General features: G+C 42.1%; 1 protein-coding gene across 1 annotated transcript in view; it reads right to left on the bottom strand.

Moving 5' to 3' along the window:
* The window catches only part of LOC138505081 (mucin-2-like), a 282,775-nt gene that overhangs the window by 47,107 nt on the left and 209,997 nt on the right, over positions 1-25,671 (bottom strand). Inside the window, exon 5 of the mRNA XM_069625399.1 lies at positions 11,991-12,063. Coding sequence (XP_069481500.1) covers positions 11,991-12,063 — 73 coding nt within the window. The remainder of the gene's footprint in view (positions 1-11,990; positions 12,064-25,671) is intronic.

Here is a 25,671-nt window from a genome sequence, read left to right on the forward strand (position 1 = left end):
CCATGCCAAGGAGAAAACTGCATTCTCCACCCCAGCTGAGCTGACTTATGCCAATTTAAGGTTATGCCTTTTGGATTAAAGAATGCACCTGCTACATTCCAAAGGATGGTTAATCAGGTTCTGAATGGGATGGAGGACTTCTGCATGGCATACTTGGATGACATTGCAGTGTTCAGCCCTACCTGGAAAGAACATGTTGACCACCTAGGATATGTTTTGCAGGCTCTTGAACAGGCCCAGCTGACCATAAAGGCAAGCAAATGTCAAATTGGTCAGAGTAAAGTGGTCTACCTTGGTCATAAGGTAGGAGGTGGTGCAATGAGGCCATTGCCCAGCAAGATAGAAGCTGTGCAAAATTGAACAACCCCCTCTACTCAAACCCAGGTGAGAGCCTTTTTAGGCCTCAGTGGGTACTACAGGAATTTCATAGAGAGGTATGGGACCATAGCTTCTCTGCTGAATGTGATCTCCTCTCCAGAATTCCCAAAAAAGGTCAAGTGGAATCAGGAGTGCAATCAGGCCTTTGAAAACCTGAAAAGAGCCCTTTGTCAAGCTCCAGTTCTAGGAGCTCCTGACTACCACCAACACTTCATTGTGCATATAGATGCTTCCAATACAGGTATAGGTGTAGTCCTTAGTCAACTGGATGAGAAAGGTAGGGAACACCCCGTTTGCTTCATCAGTAGGAAACTGAAGGAACCGGAAATAAGGTGGGCAACCATTGAGAGAGAGTGTTTTGCCATTGTGTGGTCCCTGAAGAAGGTTAGACCATACCTGTATGGATCTACTTTTATTATTCAGACTGACCACCAACCCTTGAGATGGTTGATGCAAATGAAAGGGGAAAACTCAAAAGCTATTAAGATGGTCATTCTGCCTCCAAGGGTTTGATTTTACCATTGAGCACAGGTCAGGATGTCACCACCAAAATGCTGATGGTCTCTCTAGGATGTTTTTAACCGACTAGAGGTAAGAGACTCATCCAGGACTGGATTAGAACCTCCTATCCCTTAGTGGGGGGGGGTGTTAGAGAGAATTCTCTTATTAAGGCTAATTTCCCTTACCTATAGAGTCCCCCAGCAGCTTTGCTGGATTTCCAGGGTTTATTTATTTCTCCTGCTAAGAGTGAGACTCTTTTTCCCACTCTTAGGCACATTTTCGATGTGTATTTGAGGCTATTTTTGTGCTTATGGTCTATGGGGATTTTCTCAACCCTATAGGTATCATCTTATTCATGTGTGTTACACAGCACCCTCAGTGCAGTAACACAGGGGTGTCATAGTGACCCCCAAACATAGACTCCATACCCAGGGACGTCATTTGGGGGTCACCAGAGGTCGCAAGTGCAACCTCTGAGGTCTCCCTTGCAACCTCTGTGGTCACCCTTGCGACCTCTAGAAAAAAATAGAAAAAAAGAGATTTTTTTTTTCTTTGGAATGTAAGCTCATGGGCTGTGGCCAGCACCATGTGGCTCTTTATTTCTTTATTTCTGGAGTGGCTGGCTTTCTTGTTAAAGACCCTTAAAAAAAAGAAGAAGAAGAAAAGCAGTGACACAAGTCTAACATTTTCACTGACCCTAAATAAGAAAGATTAGGAATACCAAATAATTTGTTTTTCTGGAATTCTATACAATAATTGCTAGACTCATTAAAGGTTTATTTCAGGCACACTTCAGGGGGTGAGTCACTGATTTAGTCTGTTCTTAAACGCCTCAACTCAGCCTTTAATCCTTCTGAGGTCGATAAATGAGTACCAACACAGGTTGGGTGATATTGGGTGTATATTATTTCTATATAAAGCGCTTAAGCGTAAGTGCTATATAATAACACATCATTATCATTTGGTCATGGACGTCTGCTTGCATTCACAGTAATTTGGTAATATGGGCCTATATACACTGATCTTAACGATACATATGGCGATCCATTCTTGTATGAAATGTACATCACATTATAGCGATATCGTAACCATATTTTTTGTAGTGTACAATGCTATGTGATAGCACTTGCTGTTTTGTCAACGGGTGAAAGGTCGCATTCTATCGCACCCCACAATATCACTTCGGGGGTGGGGTCAAATGACACCACTTCCTGTGATGTCACCAGGGGGTCAAGGGTCGTGTGATGTCACTTCCGCTACCCCTGGCATTTTGGTGAAATGACGTCCCTGTGCATACCCTGGGAATGACTACTGTCTCCCAGGGCATGCAAAGTTACCATTGACTTTGCTAATCAATAATTATGAACAAAACCAGCACAACCCATCTTACTATGGAGGTACTGGGAAGGGTTAGTAGTTTTTCCCTGGTGTTCATTTTTGAGAGGGTACTGTCCAGTCCCCCTCTCCAAAGTTTCTGGCTGGTGGGAGTGGTTACTACCATTTATATTCAACCACAAATATTTTCCTATGGGATTTTCCCATTTTTCGAGGCTACCACTTTTTATGATAGCCTTTAACATACTGCTTTTTATTAACTTTACTTCGGTGTTTTTTTTTTCTCCAGGTCTTTGATAATATTTCTTTCTTGTGTCGCTCTCTGTAATCCAAACCAAGGTCGTGGCCCTTTGTTCGTCCTTTTGGCGGGCTTCGGACAGAAGCCCCCCTTCAGGCGCCAGTGAGTCTGGGGTAGACAGGATGTGTGGGAGGGGGAGTAGGCACCCTAGACAGGGTCGCCTAAGCAACCCAAATTGCACTCTGCCCTGATAGGCTGGGGGGTTATCCGGCCAGGATAACCACCCCGCTGTGTGAGTGACAGCTAGGCTGTATGAATGGGGGGTTTTCTGCATAAAAGCAGGGATCTGAGGACTGGAGGACAAGACGTTGCCACTGGACCTGAGAAATCCAAAGAGGAGAGAAGACGAAGACATCTGCAGCGACTGAAACACTGGTGAAGCCCTGCTGCAGATCCTCACCACTTTTGTCCCACGACAAGAGAAGATCTTCACCTGGAAGAGCCTTCTTCCCTTGAACTGGTGGGGCCAACCAGTTTGCCAATCGTCTTTCCGGACCTGCCTTGGTCGAATCGCCAGTGCCAAGCACTAGGAGACCGGATAGCCAGGCACCCGTCCACCACGACCGTGATTTAAAGGAGTGTACCTTTTATTCCGTTTTGGCATCACCGCGGCCGGCTTCTTCCCTGGGCAGTGCAGTGACTCGAACCTTCCTTCACGACGAGAGCCTCTCTTCCTCTGTTGGATCTCCCGAACTGCAGGAACTGCCAGGAACTACCACCACCGCCGGAGCCTCTTCCACTTTTAAGGTACATTGTTCCGCCAGGCCTCCCGTTTCGTTGGGTAATGCTAAAGGTGCTTTAAATCCTTTACTTACCTTCTGGGCTGGCCGTCCCTATCATCTAACATTGTCTTTTTACCTTCTGCACCCTCCTTGTCAACCGTTAAACAAAGACTTGACTGCATCTACTAGAACCGTTTGAACCTGGGCACTTTGCCTCGTACCACTGACACTGGCACAGGCCTATTGACTCTGACTAATTCTGTTACAACTGCCTTCTCTAGATTGCTTTTCATCAAGAAATGTGTTGGTGCACCTAAACTCTTATAAACACCTTTCCTTCCCCTTTATATATTGTTGAAGTGACATTTTGCTCGGTTTTCACCTAGGTATTGTTGATGCTAAAGTACTACCTTGCCTAACTTGTTCACAATCCGATTGGGAAGTGTTGCTGGTGTGTTTAGGAGTCTAACCCTGTATAACTTGACCTTTCCCTCCCTCTGAAGAAATTGTTAGAGTGCCATTAGGGCTTGGTTTACACTGTGACATTTTGCTCAGTTTTCACTCTTGCTCAAACTTGTCTACAATTTAAATAGGGAGTTGTGTATACTTTCCTTGACTGTTTTAACTTGCTTTAATGATAGTAATTTGTGTGTTGAGTTAAGAGTGTGTAAAATAAATATATATATTCTTTTTGATACAAAGCTTTGGTCAGTGTTTCCTTGTCCCATAGTGCTGTAGTCCTATTGTGTAAACCCTGAATACTGCTCATCTCCCTCTTGAGATAAGTCTGACTGCTCAGCCAAAGCTACCAACTAAATCTGTGTGGTACAGACTGATACCAAAGGGGATTTATTGCATATACCCGTAGTCCTAATCTTCTGTAGTGCTCCCTAAGGGAACTGCATAGGATTCTGCCTAACAACCAGTGCGTGGTACGGAGAGTGTCCTGGTGGCCTTGGTCAATGATCTGACAATACTGGAGGACCGGGATGGGGGCCTTGATACTTCTAGATCTGTCTGCAGCCTTCGACACTGTCGATCACTCCATCCTGTTGTTCCAGTTAGCATCAGCTGGCCTCGCTGAGCACGTCCTGGCCTGGTTCATCTACTTTCTAACAGACAGAACACAGTTGCTATCCCTTTCTTCTTTTCGCTCTTCTCTCTGTACACTTTCCTGTGGTGTTACTCAGGGCCCTGCCCTGTCCCCTTTGCTCTTTAATAACTGTGATCAGCCGGTGCTTCGCCTCATCCGCTCCCATGGTTTCTGATGCTACTCCTATGCCGACGACACCCAGATTCTGGTTCGATTAGATATGGACCAGGATGGGGTGTACTCTGAGCTGGTGAATGCATGGCGGCTGTGTGGGGGCTGGTGGGTGGATGAATGTGAATTGGCTTAAACTGAACTGGGACAAGACGGAAGTCATGGGGGTGGGTCCCCCTTCTGGTTTGGCTATGTGGGCCTGTGCATTCTGGCCCCCCACCCTGGGTGATCTTCCTATTCCTGTGACGGTCATGGGGAATTTGGGGATTCTTTTGACATCCTCTCTATCGATGACTCCCCACGTGAGTGCGATGTGCAAAACTGGACATTAGGAAAGTACTCTCTTTCCTCCTCAATAATTTGCAGCCATTAGTAGTATCATCTCTGATCACCAGCTGCATTGACTATTGCAACACCCTCTACCTGGCTCATCTGTCAGGCACCATACATTGCCTGCAGCTGTTGCAAAATCTGGCAGCTCAGGTAGCCACAAACTCTCCCTATGGAGTGCATATCAGTTCCGTACTCTGGGCTCTTCATTGGCTTCCTGTGGCCCAGATGATTAAGTGTAAATCCTTATGCCTGGTTCATCGAGCTTTCTACAGCCAAGGGGCTCACTATCTGCACGATAAATTTCACCCTTATATGCCTGGGCGAGCACTCCATTCAGGTAGTGCTAATTTGAGGGCAATCCCTAAAGTTCGGCAATGCCGAGTCAGAGGACGTGCCTTTTCATTCGCTGCAGGGAAGCCACTGGTGATTCCTGTGTGTGCACGTTGACTCTCAAACATCTGAAAGGTTTTCCGTTTGAACCATAGGGGGGAGTGGAGATACAGTTTGTTTCCTAATAGGTCATTTTCTTGGCAGCCATTATCTCGGCCAGGTGTATTGCTGACAAGCGTACCTTCCTTATTTATAAAATGTAACTTTGTTTTACCATGCACCTGGGCATTTTTTACGAACAGGCCCAAGCTTTCTTCCAAATGTTTGCCTGGAGTTCTATGTTAACTAGAAGGTGATCCTTCCCGTTTTTTTTATCTAGAGTCACATCATCCTACGGATTAAAGACTACCATCCTTGCACATAGCTCTAGCTATTAAAGTCTACAAAGAGATGACATCAGTGTATCCTCAATCAGAGGCCTTATTTGTCACCATTCAGGGTCCAGATAATAGAACAAATTCTACTTCCACTGCATGAAGCAAATGGATTTGCTTTATTGTCTTCAAACCATGTGGATTTTAAGGAGTCCTGCTGCTGTACCAGCATCCATCCAGGGAGGTACCACCAAAGAAATGGCAGTCTTGTTGGCAAATGCCCAAATGGTGTTTTGATGAATATGGCAATGTCATCTCCTTTCCCAGGGAAAGTCTCTCCCTATGTGGCCAGAGAAAGGCAGAAGCTACCTGATCCTGACCCTTGGAGTTGCTATCTGCGGGGGGACTGCTTGAGGGGAGATGACCCTGATAGGAGTAGGAGGGACTCGCCACATGAGACATGGTATGCCCCTTTTCACTCAGGGGATAACTTTAACCCTGAAATTCCCCAAGTCTCCATGGCCTATTGTAGCATGACACCAGAACGTCCTGAGGGTAAACATTTATATTATTGTTGTAGTCATTCTTCACCGTCCAGTGTTTGTAATGTTGATAATCAGCTTAAGTTGGACTAGTTAAATAACTCGAACCTCTCTTTTATCGCAGACAAGGAAAAGTATGTGACAAGTAAGAGTACGGCTGATCTGAACAACAACTCCCTTCTCTGTGGAACTTCTGAGAAAAGGAAGAGCCACGTACAACCCCGGCCTAACCAAAGAACTGAGATGAGAAAGAATACTGGAGTGATAAACATTACTAAAACCAGGAAGCTTGCGCTGCGTTCTAGTTATTGGCGGGAGCTACATAGTAGCAGGATGGTTAAATACCCATCAGCTGCAGAGAGAGAGAGAGAGAGAGAGAGAGCTTCCTTTTCCAAGAGTCGTATTCAAAGGTTTTGTAAAACGCAGGTGATAGCAAGCAGAAAACAGCGTCCCTATCTGGGAGAGAACTCTGAAGGGAGGTGAGTGGAGACGGCGAGAGAGGGAGCCGACCAAAGCAATCCTGGCCTGTCAGGAGACCTGTGATGCAGAAGGGGTCGAAGGTCATGGCTGCAGAGAGTTGCCAGTGAGGACAGAAGTGAGCAGGGGAGCTTCAGACTGACTACAGATGGACACGGTGCTGGTCGATCATGGAACTGCCTGGCGAAGAAGGAAGTTGCAGCTGGAACTGGAAGCCAGGACAGGCTTTGTTCCAGTGAAAGGAGCGAGACTAGGGAAAGCTGCTCAAGTCCTGCAGATACCGAGGCGAGTACCTGAGCAAATGCGAATGGAATGAAAGACTAAAGATGTTGTCGTAAAACCCAGAGGGAAGAAGGGAACACCAAACATAAGGCAAAGAGACCCTGAGAGAGTGAATTGATTGCTGAAAGAAAGGGGGAGAGTAATCCTCAAAGGAATCAATGTCATCTTCATAGCTGCAGTACTTTGCCATGAAGTAGCTTGGGGAAGACCCATACCCCTTGCACTATCTGAGAAAGAAAGTGTACAAACCCCATGTCATGGCAGGGGAGCTGCAGGTCTTGGACTTGCACCCATAAGGAACTGTACAAATCAACCTGGCAGGTGCCAGGTGCCCTGCGAGTCTCAGACCTGCACCCAATTTGTGTGAAAGAATGGTAATAAAGAACCTGGCAGAGGAGTATACAGGTGTTTTGCAAGTCTGGGACCCGCACGCAAGATGTATTGTGTGAGAAGGATAATCCCAAGAAAAGCCATGCCCTTAGGATTTTGAACAATATTAAAAGTCTGGGGAAGGGAGTAATTTCCCCTGGAGTGAATTGTGATGTCCAGATGAGGAAGCCATCCTTTTGTGCTACTAAGAACTTGCTTAATCTTTTGAAATCTTTTGTTTTGCTGCATGGAAACTCGGGAAGGGAGTTATTCCCTGGAACTGTGAATATCAGCCACTTGGAACATTTTGTTGGAGTTATACTTTTTGTTGAACTTGAACATTTGTGCACTTTCAATTCCAGAGACATACCCTTAGCAACTTGTAGTTCATTCTTAGAATGTTAGGGCTAGGATAGGAGTTTCGGACAGAGGACATTTTGCTATGGACAGCTTGACATCTGATAGACCCTTAGTATTTGTTTGAGGTAGGGAAATATCTCTTCGATTAGGGATAGTGAGGCATTTTCCAACCCTTCTATTCTTTAACAAAAGTCTATATCAATCATAATGAGTCTGCTGTGTCTGAGTCTCATTCCTGGTTCCTCACAGTACCCAGCAGAGACAGTTATGATATGGCCACATGTGGCAACCCTCACACATTCATTCGGAATTACAAGTTGGTGATTGGTGGCACAATGTGACCAGAATTCAGATCCAGAATTGTACAAACTAGAATATAGAGATAATGTGTGTGCAGTTATGCAAATCTCCAGTGTGATCTGTTCAGGTCTAGTAGATGTATTCCTTAGATATTCCTTAGGTACTGTTTGCTACAACTTGAGTCAATATGGACTGTAAGAAGGAAGGCTGGAACGGTGATAATGGCAGATTACGTAGGATACTGCAACAAATTCAAGGCAAGTGTCTCCGCTCCCCAAGGGGGAACCATCCCGTTTGGGACTAGGGAGATGAGCTCACTACACCTATGGGACATGGTAAGTGGGATCACTCTGGACGTGACTCCTCTTAGGGAAAAACCCCAGAGAATGGTGTGAGTCACCATCCATCCCCCAGACACTAACAGCTTTATGGGGTATTTTGGGTCTAGAGCGTATGATAATCCTATAAACCATTTAATAATGAATGATTGCTGTGCCCAATCTCCCTGGAAGACAGTGCAAAGGTGAGTAGCTTGGCCCCTTAGAGGAGCATCATTTAAAGAACCAATCAGGGGGGAGTCTCTTCGAAGTCCATGGATTTAAACTGTGCCAAAGCACCCAGAGGAGGTGTTTCTGATCAGAAACAAAGAACGCCAGACCTGGCTTTCCGGTCCGTAGAGTGCACTAGGAGACTGCAGCCAGAACAGTCGAGAGCAACCATGAGAATGAGAACGGAGTAACTCGGAGGGCCCCGAGTGGAGAGAGAATGAAGAAGCCCCAGAGTGGGGAGAGAGAAAAAAGACAACCCTGAAGTGGGTAGAGAATAAAGAAGCCCCGGAGTGAGGAGAGTGAAAGCAGAAAGCCCCAGAGTAGAGAAAGAAAGGATAAACCCCAGAGTGGGGAGTGAGGAAGGGGAGAGCCCCAGAGTGGGGGAAGAAACACCAGAATGGGGAAAGAGAAGGCGTAACAAAAAATGTTCTAACAGTAAAATGTGCATGTAATCTCAACTAGGCATTCAGAGCTGCCTGATTGGCATGTGATTTGTCCATCTTTTTGGTTAAAAAGGGATGGAAGCAACTGAAAAGGTTGATGCTTCCATGCCGGAGGCTGACTTGGTGGACACTGAAAAAAGGGACATCTCATCAGGAGCCTGCAGGTGTTAGAGACGTGCTCCAGCAACTCGGTATTAACCTGTGGTTTTCCTTAAGCTCCAGTTGCTTGCCCGAATGAACTATTTTAGCATGGCAGCGTTCTCAGACTTCCTTCCTCTCCACCTATCTATTCATATGATAAACGTGATAGAGTAGCAGGACATTGGGAAATCTAGTTTGCCACGACAAAACATTATAGGCTGTTTGATTTTGAAACTGTCCCCTCCTTTTTGATAATCGGCTTAATGGACTTAATGCTTGCATGTTTGCCAACATCCTCCAGGGTGCCCTACTAAACAATGAATGCAGCAGTAAAGCAAAGCATTTCTGTACTTACATTTCATTTACATTTCAAAACATATGTTGGTTACACTGTACAATCCCGCTTGAAGGCTGTTCACTATTTGGTTGATATGGTATGAAATGAGGATGGCTGTTTACACCTGCTGTACCTCATTGAACACAGGTGCGATTTCTGGTAGACATCAATTGTTGATGGGATGTGCTCATCTGCAGTATCATCTTTGACAATTGTGGCATGACACCAAGTGTAGAAGAGTTAATGGAAAGCAGGGATGCACATCAAATGCTTACATATTTGACTGCCATTCTGAGTTCTAAGTTATTCGTGCCATGGGGAGGACATGGTTAAACAATTGGTGGAGAAGCAAAAGGCATTGTAGCCGTCCACCCAGTACAGGCAGAGGGGTAGATTCAGTTTTGTCGAAGGCATTGGTAGTACACTGCTTTTACATCTGAATGGCCCGCCCAGCCCTTGTGATAAAGGGCCCATGATTGGGGGTGCTTACTTTGTCAGAAATGGAATTCCACTCCATGAGCATGGAAATGCATATGCCCAGCAACTGGAAAAAAAACCTGCATTGATAACTATGGTATTGATAATATTCATTAAGAAGCTGCAAAAGGAAGTGTGATACATTCCATTGTTGTCCTTTGTGTCACAGATAAGCAAAGCCCTTGAGCAAATTAAACATTCCTTTTTCAATCAAGATCTTTCTTGACTGTATAACGCTGCAGCTGTCCTGCCTTTTCTAATTCAGCCCTTTGCCAACTCTAACACACAAGACAACTATTGGCCTGTCTCGCTCCTCTCCTTCCCCAGTACTCCCAAATCTTGATAGGGTTCATGTTCAACTGAGCCACTGACTTCTTTGAGATCAATGACTTATGAAACACACTTCTGGATTTCGTAGCAAGCACTGCAAGACGACTGCACTCATTCACATCTACAACTTTCTCACTATTGCTCACCACACATAAATCTTGTGTTCTTGTAACCCTTGATCTTTCTGCCACCGCTGATGCTGTCTCACACTCACCCTCCTTTTGGTCGTCTCCAAAATAGGCACTCACAAGTCAGTGCTCGACTGGATTTCCTACCTCCCAGTCTGATTTGTTTCTATCCTGTGAAACACTTGCACCTCCACTCCCTCTCTCCTGCTGACTCTCACAAGGCCAGTTTGTGGTGCTCTTCTGTTCACCCTGTACAGCTCCCTTCAGCAAACATTATCTCCTTAAGTTACACTCAAGGCATGTTTTGTTGCTTTTCTTCACCACTGAGCTATCATCGTGTATATCCAGCTGTCTCTTCGCCTCTCTATAGTGGATCGCATGCTGAATTCTTCTAAAACACCAACGTTCTTCTTCCACTCTGCAACAATAGCCCTTCCCCTCAACCTAGTCACCAGATCATTTTCTTACGCATCCCAAAAGGCTTGCAGCCTTGGAGCCCTTTTCGACAGTCACCTGAAGCTACAGCAATTTATCAACTATTCTGCTATGGCTGTTTGGATTAACCCTAATGAACAAATGGAAAATCTGCCCAGAATTCCCTACTAATACACTCAATGTTTGATTCCTACCTTTGTTTCCAGTCAACTTGGCTACAATTGCAGACTCCTCCTGAGCCCTTCCTGTTACTCTTTTGCTCCTATCAACATAGTACTGAACTTTGGTAATTGCCGTCAATAAATCCTAAATAGCACCTCTAGCCATCTCCCATGTGCTTGATGGGTGACCATATACAACCAATCCCTTTTAAAATGTCTTCTCTATAAATACAATGATGTATAGATCCCCCCACTGTCTGGCTAACTCCAGCTATCCTTCATACACTTTACAATCTGGAACAATACTTAACTGACCCCGCCTACTCTGTGTTGCCTGCTGTTTCTGCTACATTTCACCTGAGACACCTTTCAACTGAAACTACCAAGCCCCAACCATGAAAAGATATCAACACAGTGTTGGGATTCAAATCGGCTCTCAAAAATACCTCTTACTGGAAATGACACCCCTTACTTTCATGTGGCATTACACCATTGCCCCTTGAACCTCCCTTTTTTCATTGGTATATCACTGCAAACACTGGCGCATAACTGTAATTAACGTTTGGCAATGTATATGTTGTTCCATATTGCCCCAGTTCAATGAACCAATGTACTCTCAACTGGTCCTCTCGCCATAATTACTTTTACTATTACCATTGTGGAGCACTCTGTAATGGGAATTGTCAATGTTCTGTATTGTTCCTGTTGAGTTTCTGGTAGATGTGATATGCACATAGCTAATAAATACAAATACAAGTACATATACATTACACAGCAATAATACTTCACCAAGAATGACCAATTTGATTGGAATGATGTGTGACCTTTGACCTCCGCCTCATTTCGGCATTTGCTAACAGCATTGTTCATTGGAAATGTTGATGGTAAGGCTATTTCTTTGCCTTTGATAGTTCAGGCTCATAAACTTGCAAAGTAGCATCTATGAATTACCAAATTAATGAACATAGGCTTTCAAACCGCCCCTCAGTCTAATATTCACGCAAGAGATGGGTGTAGGTGGCAGCATTTGTTAATCCGGTCGCAATGCAGTATGGGTGATGTTAACAGACTCATTACATGCAACTCTCCCTGCCTCAAAGCCATTATCACTTGAAATGAACTCACCAGAACTGGGAATCCCAGTAAAATGTCCACATAAACCACAGGTCCTGTTAACATATTTCTCATCTAGTTTCAGCTGAAAGAAATACAAAAATGTAACATCATTATATTCGAATATGCACGTGCTTGTTGACATTCAAAAGGCTAAAACAATGCGTGATGGAACTGGGATAGTTTATCTCCCTATGTGTTTCCAAAGATGTCTCAATTTCACTTCATTCTTTAATATCCATTCATTGCCACTTTTGCACCAGGACTCATCACTAGCATCTTGTTTTTTTGATGGTATATCATCCTGCAGGTCCCTGTCTCTTCTTGTATTGTAACCCAGATCAATTTCTTCTTACTAATGCTTTTCCTCATTATATGTTTCTGTTTTTTCTTGGCAACTTAAACCTCTTTGTAGACATGCCCCATCATCATGTTTCCCACTCTTTACACCTTTATCAGATACCGACCATACATTTTTATTCCCCAGGATGATAGCTCAGCAGCAGCGTGCTCGACTTGGAAACAAGACGGCACGGAGCAACACAGGTTCGATCCCTGGGTCCGCGCTTAGAAACCTCTGGGTATTAAGCGTGTTATAAATAACCTATCATATCATACCAGTGGGTCATCTGTTGACATAACCGTTTCCTCCATCCCAATATCCTCAGAATGTGGTGTCTTCCTCTACCAGCGAAAGATCACAACTCATGTTTCCTGTTTTCCTTATAAGCCTCGCCTGAAACTACATCCCGTTAATTAAATAATTTCTTGTCGTATTTCTGATGTGTTCACCATCACTACACGCTAATTCAGTGGGCGATGCCATCTCTCATTCCTCACTCATCATTGATCGTAATCAAGTCTATGAATTACTTTCTTCTCCTATTATTTCCTGTCTTAGTGCTTGTTATCTGCTTGCTCCTTTCACATCCTTTCACAAAACTCCACAAGCTCAGCTCAGTCCTGCTGGCTGATCTACCTGGAATCCGATGTGTAAAAAAAGGTGTTGAAAATATAATCACAATCCCCACTTGACGTTGTGGCATTATCTATATTGAGTTCAGCAAATGATATGGCGTAACAACAAGCAATTTTTGTTTCTATTAATAACACATGAAAAGTGCATGTTCACCATTTCTGACATCATGGCATCAGAAACCAAGAGATGAGAAGATTTGAGGCACAGGGATGATCGAGAGACTAATCTACGGTCATGTTGATGCTGTGATCTCGAACAGCTGCACTTACTGATTCTCAAAACACTCTAACTCTGTTTCCTTGAAGCAATTCACCATCTTGCCTTTCCTCCAAAAATCTCTGTTTGATCTATGAAAATTGCTGTCCAATGATGTTCCTACGTTCTCTTGAAAATGTTGTCCATTTTGAGCTCTACACAATCTAAAACTTCAACTCCTTTTTTATCTTCACCTTAATCTACAGTACAGTCTTCTTACTCCATTGAAACTGCACTTTTCCCTGCACAAACTGTGCTACCTTAGCCCATCATTTTAAATATAAACATCTCATTACTTCTGACCTCCTGTCTCTGTTGGATAGATTTAGTAACTCTGTTTTCTTATACACTACACCTCTTTGTATCTCCAGGTGTGCCCTAGCCTGGAACTGTGGTTATTGCAGAAGGGGAGCAGGAAGGGGCAATGACATGGTGGAGCCTCCCTGCCTTGTTCTAGATTGTTCTACAATGCAAAGAATCCCACAGGACTGCTCAATTGTGAACTTAGGTTTCAAACAGTTGTAGTTGGGGCGGCCACACAGCTGTAGTTGGGGTGAGGTAACTGAGGTTTTAGACAACTGCCCCAGAGCACCCCAGCTGCACAGTATGGATTGGTTTCCTTGTCATGCAATATGTTGTTTGGATTACCTATCCCTGGCACCTCGTCACCTGACTGTGCCTCCTCCTCTAATGAAAATTGATTATTCTTAGGTGGGAATTACAATGGGCCCCAGAGATAGACCTCAGGTTGATTGGTGAAGGTTTGCCATCATTAAGCCCAGATAATAGACTACTTTTTGGGGTCTGTCATAGCTTGTAACCAATCTCTTTGACAGACTCAGGAAATTAGATTTTCTGGCTATGCAACTAATCAAAACCAGAACCTTGTGTGTGCTTCATTGATGATACTTAGGTGTATTTTCAACGAGCTTGCCATCTCAGAGAACCATAACCCCTTAGTGCTAAGGCAGAGGACCAAGCGGAACAAAATGTACATGTTGGAAATCTCAAGAAATGAAGGACAGAATTTGGTCTCATTCCTTATCAGAATATTCACAGCCCTCCCCTATATCGTAAAACCCAAGGGGCTTTAATTGTTGATCCATATTCCCCCAATCCTAAGCTAAACATGGGGAAAAGTCAGGGTCCTGAAATTTCAACATAAGGAGGCCATCTTCGAGGGGAACAGAGCAGCAAGAGAACTAAAATAAAAGGGAGCCACATGAGAATGTTCAATGATTACTCTGCTAAGGATGTCAATAGAAGAAGTTAATACAAATCATGTTTTTAAAGCTTCTAGGAACCAATTGTAAAGTAATATCTCACATTTCCTGCCAGTCCACACTTGTGCCATAGCCTAATCCTATCACTGGTTCAACTTGCCACAGGATTTACTGACATGTTTACCAGCATGATATGCTTACATTAGACAGGAAGATTGCGGCTGAGTACTCCACATCACCAGGAAGAATAGCAGGGCTAGGGCTACTCAACTAGTGACAGAAGAACCTGAAATTGATGTGGGGGAACATTTCAATATCTCTATTGGTACCCACAGTTAAAAAACAAGCTTAAAAGAACAGGGCAGATGGCAAATCCTACTTGAAAATAATCCGGTAGCATGAGCCAGAAAGACACCTCTTTAGTAACAACTGATCACTAGACGTTAGCAGAATCTTTTTTAAATGTAACATGTTCCATTTACCTGAAGCGGATATTGGGAGTTCAATGGGGTGTAACTAATGCAACTGAAACCAAATGCAACCTCTGATGTCTTATGGAGATTACAAAAGAAATCATCTAGAGATTTTTCACTGATGCTTGCACTGTCCTATCAGGACCACAGCAATGCAGTTCATGAATAGCATTCCAACTCAAATGCTACATCCATTCTTATTGCATTTTCTGCTGAATTTTAGAAACTGGAAATTGACTACCCTGGACATACTGGCACCGGAGTGTTTCCAGAAATGATCATGGACACCCCTGTTCATGCTCAAGAATTAAACTAAGGTATGCAGGTAAATTACTTTTTACTGCTCCTAAACACGAAGGGTGGCCATCTTGAAGATGACTAGATCTAATGAGCAAATATCAAAAGTCAGACTCAGCGATGTGAAAAAAAACAGATCTAAACCCACTTATCTAAAAGAATAGATCCTATATTTCAGTGTTCACATTTCTTGTATGTAACTAATAGAAACCTGCTGGATAACCTAATTTTATTTTGTCATAGGCAGATGTTTGTTTGTTTGTTTATTTATTTATTATGCACGCCAGACCCGAGGGTATCAGGGCGGAGGAGGTAAGAAGTCATACAGCTTAGTACATAGGTTACAATGGGTACAATGGTGTATAATAACATCTAATCTAACAGGTATAGGATATACAATTACATAAAATAAAACAAAGGTAAAGAATATACACGCAATCTATATACAAAAGGATACATGCAAAGTTATTTACAGATGTAGTCATATTCTGAGGGCTCCTTTATCATCATTCTCTAGGAGCCATTTGATCAGATTTTGCCTGAATTTGGTGAAGGTTTGGTCCATTCTAAGTAGGGTAGGTAGTGAATTCCACAGTTGAGCTGCTTTGACTGGGAAGCTAGTGCTTCCAATGGTGGATAATTTAAAGCGGAGCACCTGTTGGAGTTGGCTAGAGGTTTTTCTAGAGATTCTTTCTATCAGGTAGAGTGGTGCTTTATTGTTTAGGCATTTATGGATAAGGGATGCTGTTTTTAGTTTGATTTTCTCATGTGTGGATAGTCATTTATATTTCCTTCTTGTTTCAGAAATATGTTCTTTCCTTGAGATACTGAGAGCAGCTCTTAGGGCCTTATTTTGGAGTATCTATATTTTATTAATGATGTATTTGTTGGCACCAATGTATAAGGAGTTGCAGTATTCAAATTTAGATAAAATAAGGGCTCTGGGTAGGATCATGCAACTGTTGGATGAGAGGAACTGTTTACCAGCTCTAATTTGTTTGCATGTATATGCTGTAGAAGAAGCTTTAGTGTTTCCTGTTTAGTGAATGTTAGGGTGGAATCTAAGTCAAAACCTAGAGTTTTTACCTCTTTGGCAACCTTAATAGAGTTCCCATCGATGATAAATGACGAGTAATCAGGGCCAAGTCTGGTAAGAAGAGATTCAGATCCCAGGGCAAGGAGCTCTGTTTTGTTATCGACCAGGCAGAGGCCATGGGTAGCCATCCATGCCTAAACAATGCTGTAGATTTGTCCAAATGTAGGTGGTCCAAATGCAAGCAAGCATCTTCATTGAGATTATATGTGCCCAGCCTTCATAAATTAACAGCAGAATTGGTTTGTGGAAATGCTAATGCGCCGACAAAAACATTTTTTTATTCAAATGTATAAAAGATACATAGAATATATATCTTTCGTGGAATCATACACAAACAAAAATATTTTTGGCTCTTAAATATTGACTTCTGGCATTTTGTAAAAAAATCATAAACCTATTAATTTGTTATACACTGTTCTTTTGTTGATATAGTTTTTATTTTCACTTATGTGTCTCCATAATGTATTCTTCATTTATGCATTTGTGTAAGGTGAACTCCACATTAATTAGTTAATGATATTGTTCATTATTCAATTATCATCTTCCATGTTGCTGTTTAATTAACTTGTAATTCATTTTTATCTTTTTTTTTCAAACAGATCAAAATTCAGTGTGTAACTGGGCAAACTCACTATTGATAAGGTATAGTTTATCCTCTTAAATATCCTTTCGTCTATACATCGCTTTTATATCGTCTATACAACGCTTTTATAAGATCTTGTTTCATCCTCCTCATACAGCCCATTCATACGTTTTAGAACTAACAGGGAGGACAATACTGTTAGTTCAAAAATGCATGTGTGAATAAAAGATTCATTTTTAGAAGTTTTTTACAAAACCCCATCAGTATATTTAAAAGAGACACAAATAGAGCTAGTTTAAATTTGTAAAATCTATTTTGAATCTTTTGTACATGTAAATACAAAAATTGAAAAAGTAATATTGTTTCAAATTAATTTTTGTCAGCGCATCTGCTGGATAATCTACACTGCACAGTTCATTTGTCTCCCAACCATAACAGGTAGAACAATTAAGCCAAGAGGTTATCTGGGGTAGGTCAAACCCATCCATGGGGATTGGCAGAAAACAGTTCTCACTCTATATTCTTATGCCTGTGCCATTGTCTAAAATACTAAGCCAGGTATGTAATCTAAGACACATCAGAAAAAGGACAGCTATATGCCCTCATTCAAGCCCCTAATGTGTCACTGTGTCATAAATATTAAACTTTGGTCATAAAAATGCAGTCTGTTTCCTGCTGTGCTGTCTGTGATGCTCATAAAGACTGTCAATTCAATCATGATTTCTTCAAGCAAAGTGAGCCAACAATAGCAATGTTATATTTCCTTTCCTTATACAGCTACTATGCTCAGAGATCGATGTTCATATTGGTCGGGTGGTCTTACACATACACATGATCATATAGACTGCCAAAGATGTATTCCAGTCTGTATGTTGACTCTGCTCCTACAATAATTCCAACCCTATGTTCACCTCGGTAGAACGTCTTGTCAGGGTACATACAGCATAGGAAAGACCAGCATAGGTAATGTGTGCAGCCTAACAGTCTTCCTGGCACTGGAATTGACTCTAACCAGTACGTTCCTAATGTTCTTTCTTTTTTTGTAATACGTGTTTCTAAAGACTTTTATTTGAAAGTCTGCAATCTGTTTGTGCATTTTTGGTGGAATAGACCAATTACATATACATATATATTTGCATTTACGGGTAAGGTGGTGACGGGGAATGTTGAGAGGATGGGGGCATGGGGAAAAGAAGGGAGGGTATGGGGAACCCCCACATAACAAAAAAAAGTGGGTTGAATTCAGGTCGGCCAAAATTGCACACAAAAAATACAGTCTTTCAAACACGTAGAACCTGGAGATATGTGAATAATGGCAGTCTATGATTACTTACTCCCTTCTAAAGGAGGTGCTATTGTTTCCTTATCACCTTCACTAATCTAAGGGTTACATTTGAGAAAGTTGACACGCATTCTCTCCTCTGTTGTGGAACTATTTTGTTTCTCTCACTGTACCTCCCTCTGAAATATTTCTGGATCTCTTGCAAGTGTTTCTTGTGATCTTACTCAGATAACATTTCTGTTTTAACGTTTGACAGCTCATCTGCCGCCCTTTAGAAATGTGCTCAATCTGTACTGTTCCTCCATAACTGTCAAAAAATTCCCAAAAAGGGAGGTTTTCTCTGAGGGATTTGGGAAGAAAGCTTTGAAAACTCAAAAAAGAATTACTCCTTGTGGATTTTGTGACATCTTAACCTTTAAAGAACTTGCTCTCCGTATATAGTGATGTCTACAAACTGTATCTCACTATCACTTATGGTGTGTGTGAATTTAAATTGTGGATCATGGACATTCAGCCATCTAACCAAACTTACATCCTCATCACAGGTACTGTCCCATTCGACCAACAGTTCATCTATATAACGCTTCTCCAAAATCAAATTTTGTTGATACACATTGTATATCGGATAGATGTACTTATTCTCAAAATCCTGTACATATGTATTTGCTATATTAGGTTCTATCATGGGTCCCACCTGTGTACCCTCCACAGTTTGTCCTTGAAACTAAAAAAGTTCACTTTAACTGTCACTCGTGTACATCATAGGATTACATCTATTTTACTATTGTCTGGGGAAATTATCTTAAAGAGGCCAGGATGTTGAAGGTACACAGCTTATGGGAGTCCTCTGCCTTAGAACTAAGACCAGGTGGGGTGATCAGAGCATTCTCCCATGTACTTCCTCGAGGCCCAGCATCACAAGGAGTGTTGTGAACCTGGACCGTATTACCCCAAATCCATACCCCCAGACACAGACAAGACACTTTGTCATAGGGATCAACACTCCCAGGTGTGATTTCCCCACACGAGGCACACCTGCACACAGGCAATTCCAATAACATAAGAACCAACTAAGCGGGCACTTTTATGACTCATCGTGCTATTTAAAAAAGAAAACGTTGCAAACCAGAACAAAGTAAATGCACAGTTTTAGACACAAACACAGACAACATAACAAAGATTACAGACTTCTCATTCTACAGGGCAGCATGCCTGGCCAATAAATAATAGTGTTTAATAAGTATGACCAGGCAGTGAACAAACTGTGTTGACTAAAAGATGCAGAAATTGTAATAACACCTTGGACGACTACCACAACAAAGCTACGGCCACCACAACTCTGTGCAAGTAGTTTCTGCTATAGCCTATAATGATCTTGCTCTGTGGGTACATTACCTTGATATAGGGAGACAATTTCATCCCAACAAGAATGATTAAACTGTATAGGGGTGCCAAACCCCTCGCCCCTAAAATTGGGTACAGATAACATGATAGGCAGATCAATGGTTCCAGTATTGCAGAAATCGGAATTATAGTGCTTTTATTTGAAGATAAAAAATGTTTGCGGCACTGTGCATATTTGGGTTAGAATGACCCAGGAAGTGAAGAGTGCCTCAAGTATTACACACATATCGATATTGTGTCAAAATATATGCTGAAAAAGAGATACAAAATGAGAAATGCTTAAAAGTAAATAATGAACTCCCCTATGGTAGCACAGTGGTAGATTGGAATATGTTTAAAAATTCATGCCAAAGCACAAAATGGTGCCTTAAGGGCAGGTGTGGAACTCCCGTCTCATGCTTATAGAAGAATGTTCTGTGACAGCATTTCATTGTAAAATAAGCATGGGAGGTTAAATTTGGAACTTGGCAGGAAAACCAGACAAGGCGCATAATGGGAAAGGGCATGATGTACCTTTGAAGACCAATTTAACAGAACAGCTGCATTACTTGGCAACATAATTGAGCTTATATTTATTTATCCATGGTAGGGGGACACTGACTAAAATTTGGCAGAACCTCGAAGAGTAGATAAAAACTGACAAGTGAGGTGATTATAATTGTTTTTTGGCAGGAGTTGAATGATGTGTAATTGTGTTTGGCTGTTTCTAAAATAAGATTATTAGTCAATGCGTCAGTCAGCAAGCGTTTGCCAACTATGAACTAATGTGGGCTTGGTGAGTTACAGATAAGCCACCCAATCAAAAGATGAGGGTTTTTCTCTGGCTAAAAGGACCTATCAGATATATGCTCTGAATTTGCATGAGGGTGTTGCATCATTCAGAAAAGCCTATACAGGAAGGGGAAGGCAAAATGGCTGTGTGTGCTTTCCTGAATGTCTTGTAACCTGCAAGTAAAGATGTCTGTGAATCTCACCCGGGGGTCTGTTCCTTTGTTCTGTAGAGTCAGAATTGAAAGATGCCAGAAAGCTTGATGGGATGGAAAAGGACCCTCATGTACACTTGGTGACCACACAAAGTGACTCTAAAAATCTTTTTCAGGGACAAGGACCCAGGCTTCATGTTGATATGCTGACAGAGGTGGGGAGATGCCTGGGGGAAATGACAGGGTAAGTAAACAAATCTACAGTGTGTCCTCATTTTGTCAGAGGGGTCTCCCCATGACTGTCAGCATTGCACACTTGGCATCTGTGAATTATGGAATGTATTGTGGGGGACAGAGACAAAGGAAAAATGAAACATGTTATGTATATATTAAGTGGATTGTGGTAATTTAGAAAGTAATGGGAAATATTATGTAAAGATAAAGAGAATATTGTGTGAAGAGAGAAGAGAGAGAAGTGCCCAGAAAAACCTGACCCAAGGGGGTCAGTTGAGGTTGTCTCGCACTCCAATCGGAGTAAACTAGGCTGCGTGCAGGACAGGTCTGCATGAAGACGAGCTAAATTCTGTGGTCAGGGTATTATTGGGGGCAAGATGATTAGGGTGATCACCATGATTTAAAAGTCGACTAGTCTGTCTGTCTGTTTATGTGTCTGTTTGTAATTAAGGTGTAGAAGAGCGACAATGAGTTGTAAAAAAGTTGCAACAAAGTTAAGAAGTTATATTATCTGTCTAGGAAGGTGATTGGCACAAATCAAAAGAATAGATAGGCTACTGAAATTAGAGGTTTCAGCAAGCTATTAATGGGGTGCACTCATATTTGTTGTCAGAGATGTTATGGAGAAATAAATCTGGAAAAATAATAAGATGCAGTTAAAAATGTTGACTATTTTGCAGCTTTGAGGCGAGCGAGTGAAGGCAGATAGAGGGTTACATTTTATATACTTATATAGATAAAACTCTTAATGAGCTTTAAAGTTTTCAATGATAGAAAACCGCCAAGCGCATCATACAAACGAAGAAAAAGTAAGATAAGAAATGTGGGAGAAATCAGTTTTGCTTCAGAAAGGGAAGTGCGTAGTCGCAAAAAAAAAGTTATTAAATTGAGTTATGACTCAAAATTTGACAGTAGGTTCCCTTCCTGGTTGAGCAAATGAAGGTAATCTGGTACATGTCATGTTTAAAAAATGCATCAAGTCAGAGATATAGCCACTTTTGACAAGGTGCACAGCTGATAAACAGCTAGCGCTGGCAATGCACAATGAGATTAATGTTTCAAAAACCGTGCTTCTGAAAGTAGCCAGTGCTTCTTTTCAAAGCTAGAGTTAAGAGTTGACGGAGCCAAGAGAATGATTAATAAGTTGTAGAAAAAACAGCTGTTCGTAAATTGAAAACATGATATGACCTTGTGAGTCAAAGCACTGTAGCTGAACCAGTTTGCACAAAGAAGCAGCAATATGCTATTGATAATATTTTTTATGAAACACTAGCGAAGCCATGGATAAATTAGGAAAACATATGTATGTGTATTCACATTGAAACAGGAACGTATATAAAGAGTCATGAAAATATGATTGAAACAAGTGACAATCAGTAAGGCCAAAGCTGATATATGTATAAGTATGCAAGGAATAAGTTCAGTGATTCATTTGTGCAGTTTTGAAATATTCATCTTTTTTTTTAATATGCCTGAAAGTGAGCCAGGGCTGACTCTGACCCTTTTGGAAATATAATTTTGAACCAGAACTCAATGAATTAATGAGTATCGTGGAGTACAAGTTCAAGGAGGCAATAGCAATCCAATCGAGGAATGGACAAAAACACAATCTGTTGAGAGCACCAAGTTCCGATAACCAGGTAAGCAGTAGAAGAGGAGGGAATCAGGCGTCAGGAAACAGAAAAGGGTAATCCACAAAGTATAGTCAAAAGAACAATAAGCAGGATTCAGATGACAGGATAACAGAATAATCAGAATGTGACTTAACAGCCTGAAAAGCACTTGTTAAGGAGCACCCAAGCGTTGTCCCAGAGCTGCATATAACGATGCAGAGGGATGCCGAAGTTGTCGTCAAATCACGTGACCTCTCTTTTTCCTGGAATGCTGGGAGATGTAGTTTATTCTGTGATGTTGTTGCGCAAAGAGCCAGGGTAATTTCCAAGTCTTCCTATTAGTCATAGGAAAGACGGCACGGGGCATGACAGTAGCCCCCCGCAAAGAGCGGCCACCCTGGGGACACCGGGAGCGGAGTAGCCAAAACTGATGCAAAAGGCGAGGAGTGTGCAAATGAGAGGCAGGTTCTCAAGATCTTTCCTCCGGGCCGTATCCCTTCCAGTCCACCAGGTAGAACCTCCTGCCCCAGCGAAGACAGGTATCCAAAACAGCCTGAACTTCGTATTCCTCTTCACCCTGTACGGGAATAGGAGAAGGGGAGATGGGAAGACGAGTCACAGAGTACAAGGTCGGAGCAGGGACACATGGAATACAGGATGTATTCTTCAACGCGCCGGTATACCCAACCGCATAGCCACTGGATTGAGGCAACGCATGTTTTTATAAGGGCCCACAAAACAGGGCAACAATTTGCGGTTACCATGTATGGAAAGGTGTTTTGTAGCGAGCCACACACTGTCGCCAGGGCGATAAGAGGGAGCCGCAGAGCGGTGTCTATCGGCTTGAACTTTAGCCCGTGATTGGGCCGTGAACAGGTGATGAGAGATTGATTTACGAACTGAGACTAGAGAGTCCCGTATATCTTGAGCTGCAGGAACCCTTTCCAGAGGGGGCAATACAGGCGGAAGAGAGTGAGGGTGTTGACCGTATAGTGCATAAAACGGTGAACAACCTATAGAAGAATGCCTTGAATTGTCATAGGCAAATTCGGCTGCCCCAAGTACTGAAAGCCAGTTTGCCTGGTGTTGCAAGCATAGACAACGGAGGTATTGTTCTAAAGTAGCGTTGGTGCGCTCCGTTTGTCCGTCGGTCTGAGGATGCTGAAGAAAGACATGCATCAACCCATAACGACCGCGTCAAGGCCTGCCAACAACGAGAGGTGTGAGCCACGATCAGGGATCATCACCGTAGGGAGTCCAAAGAACCGTACCACATGATCAAAAAATAAGGCTGCCAGACGAGTGGCAGAAGGAATATCCTGACAGGGGATGAAGCATGCCATTTTAGTGAAGACATCAACAACAACCAGGATGGTAGACATGTTATTGATTACAGGTCATTCAACGATGAAGTCAAGAGTTACGGTGTGCCATGGGTACGGAGGAAGGGGCATTCTCATCAGAAGATTTTCTGTGCCTGTAATTTTGCTGATCTGCTACTTCTTGTAACCCAAGCTTTGCATATCCCTGTAATTTCCTCCAGCCTGATACCTCTGGGTCTGGCGCGCACTACAAATGAATAAACAAACAAACAAACCTACTATGTCCCTCATATGTACCTTGATGTAGTTCCCCGCAACAAGAGGCAAACTTTCCTAAGTACATATTCTATGCACCTACTATGTCCCTCATATGTACCTTGATGTAGTTCGCCGCAGCAGCGGCAAGCTTTTTCCAAGTATGTATTTAATTGCACTATCCAGGCCTAATGTTTGCCTGTGATGTAATTTTGTAACCTGTCTGCTTACTGCACTTAATGTAACCATATTCTTAAGTGAAAGCGCCTAAATGCCTTTGAGCTTTGTGCGCTATATAAATAATAAACCAAACTAAACTAAACTATAGAAGTGTGGGACATAACTGATCCTTTGTTATATTTGCGACAGACACCAGTTAATATTTTAGGAAGGGATTGGCTGACAAAATTTAACATGATGATTTTATTTACTGACCAAGGGATAGTGTGTTCCACTTTTGGAATACACTATTTAAACACAGGTGAATATATACTGGCATTCACAGGGGAAGTGGATTTGCGAGATGTTCCAGTTGAGTCAGAGGTTTTCCTATTATAGGGTGAACATTCTATTAACATGGCTACCTGGCTTAGTGGGAATGGGCTGTGAGGATACCTGATGAGTTTTTGCTCAGCCCATAGATACCCATGGACAAAGAGGGGGAACAGATAACCCCTCTAGAGTTGGAAGCAGCCATAGTACAAAGGGAAATGGCAATACTTAAAGGAATGGATGATGAGGGTAGACCATGGAGGACAGTAATAGCTCTGACCAAGGATACAGGTTGAATGACATTACTGACGATTACATGTTTTGAGAATGATGAAGTGGTGTTTTTATGTGCATCACATGCTGGATAAAAATAGAGAAAAGGGAAATCTCACAGCGTATGGAAATAATGCGGCAGCACCCAGGAAATTTTCAAGAAGACTTGGAGAGAGTGCCAAGTGTCCTGTGTACTATAGGTCCTCATTACATAGGTCTATTGAAAGCAATAGAGGAATACAATAAAAGGTACACACATGTAAGGGATTATAAGTATGTTAAAAAAAATGAGAGGTTTGTGTTACAGTTAGACTAATTAATGTAAGATAATCATAAACAGTTAAAGCTAAAAGTGCTGAAGTAAGAAGTTCAAAACTAAAAAAATTGACGTCGATTCAGGGGAGAAATAAATAAATAACGAATGGGTGAGTGGATATTAAAGCAGCAAAAAACACAAGTTGACCGAAGGTATAAATAAAGGAAAAAAGAGTAGCATTGTGACACAAGGGTGATGGAGAAAGGTCTGGATAAGATATACAGAATTGCAAACAATGAGCACAATGGATGGTGCTTGTTTCAATAGATCAGTATAAAATATTTGATGAAAATAAAATGCGATTAATGAAAGGCCAAAAAGGTATGGATGGCCAAGATTGATCTAACACTATGAGTGAACTTTTAGTAGAACGGCACAAAAGAACATACGAGAGTAAGTAACAAGAATATTGTTTATGTTTATATGAAGATGATGATTCATGTTTTAAAGATGAAAAACATTGTAACTTTTAGAGCACAAAAGGATGTCTATATGGCCTTAGTGGAGTATAGCAATATAATGAGAAGAGAACATTATGACAAAAGTAACTAGTGGACAAGAAGAGAATGAAAAGGTAAGCACCAGTTGACACAGTAAGTGTGTGAGCAAACCTTATTGATCATTTTTAGGCATATGAAGACCCAGGTGAGTACAGAAAAAAGGCAGTAAGGGA

This window comes from Ambystoma mexicanum, chromosome 11, assembly GCF_040938575.1.
Source record: "Ambystoma mexicanum isolate Mex_15411 chromosome 11, UKY_AmexF1_1, whole genome shotgun sequence".
Lineage (NCBI taxonomy): Eukaryota > Metazoa > Chordata > Amphibia > Caudata > Ambystomatidae > Ambystoma > Ambystoma mexicanum.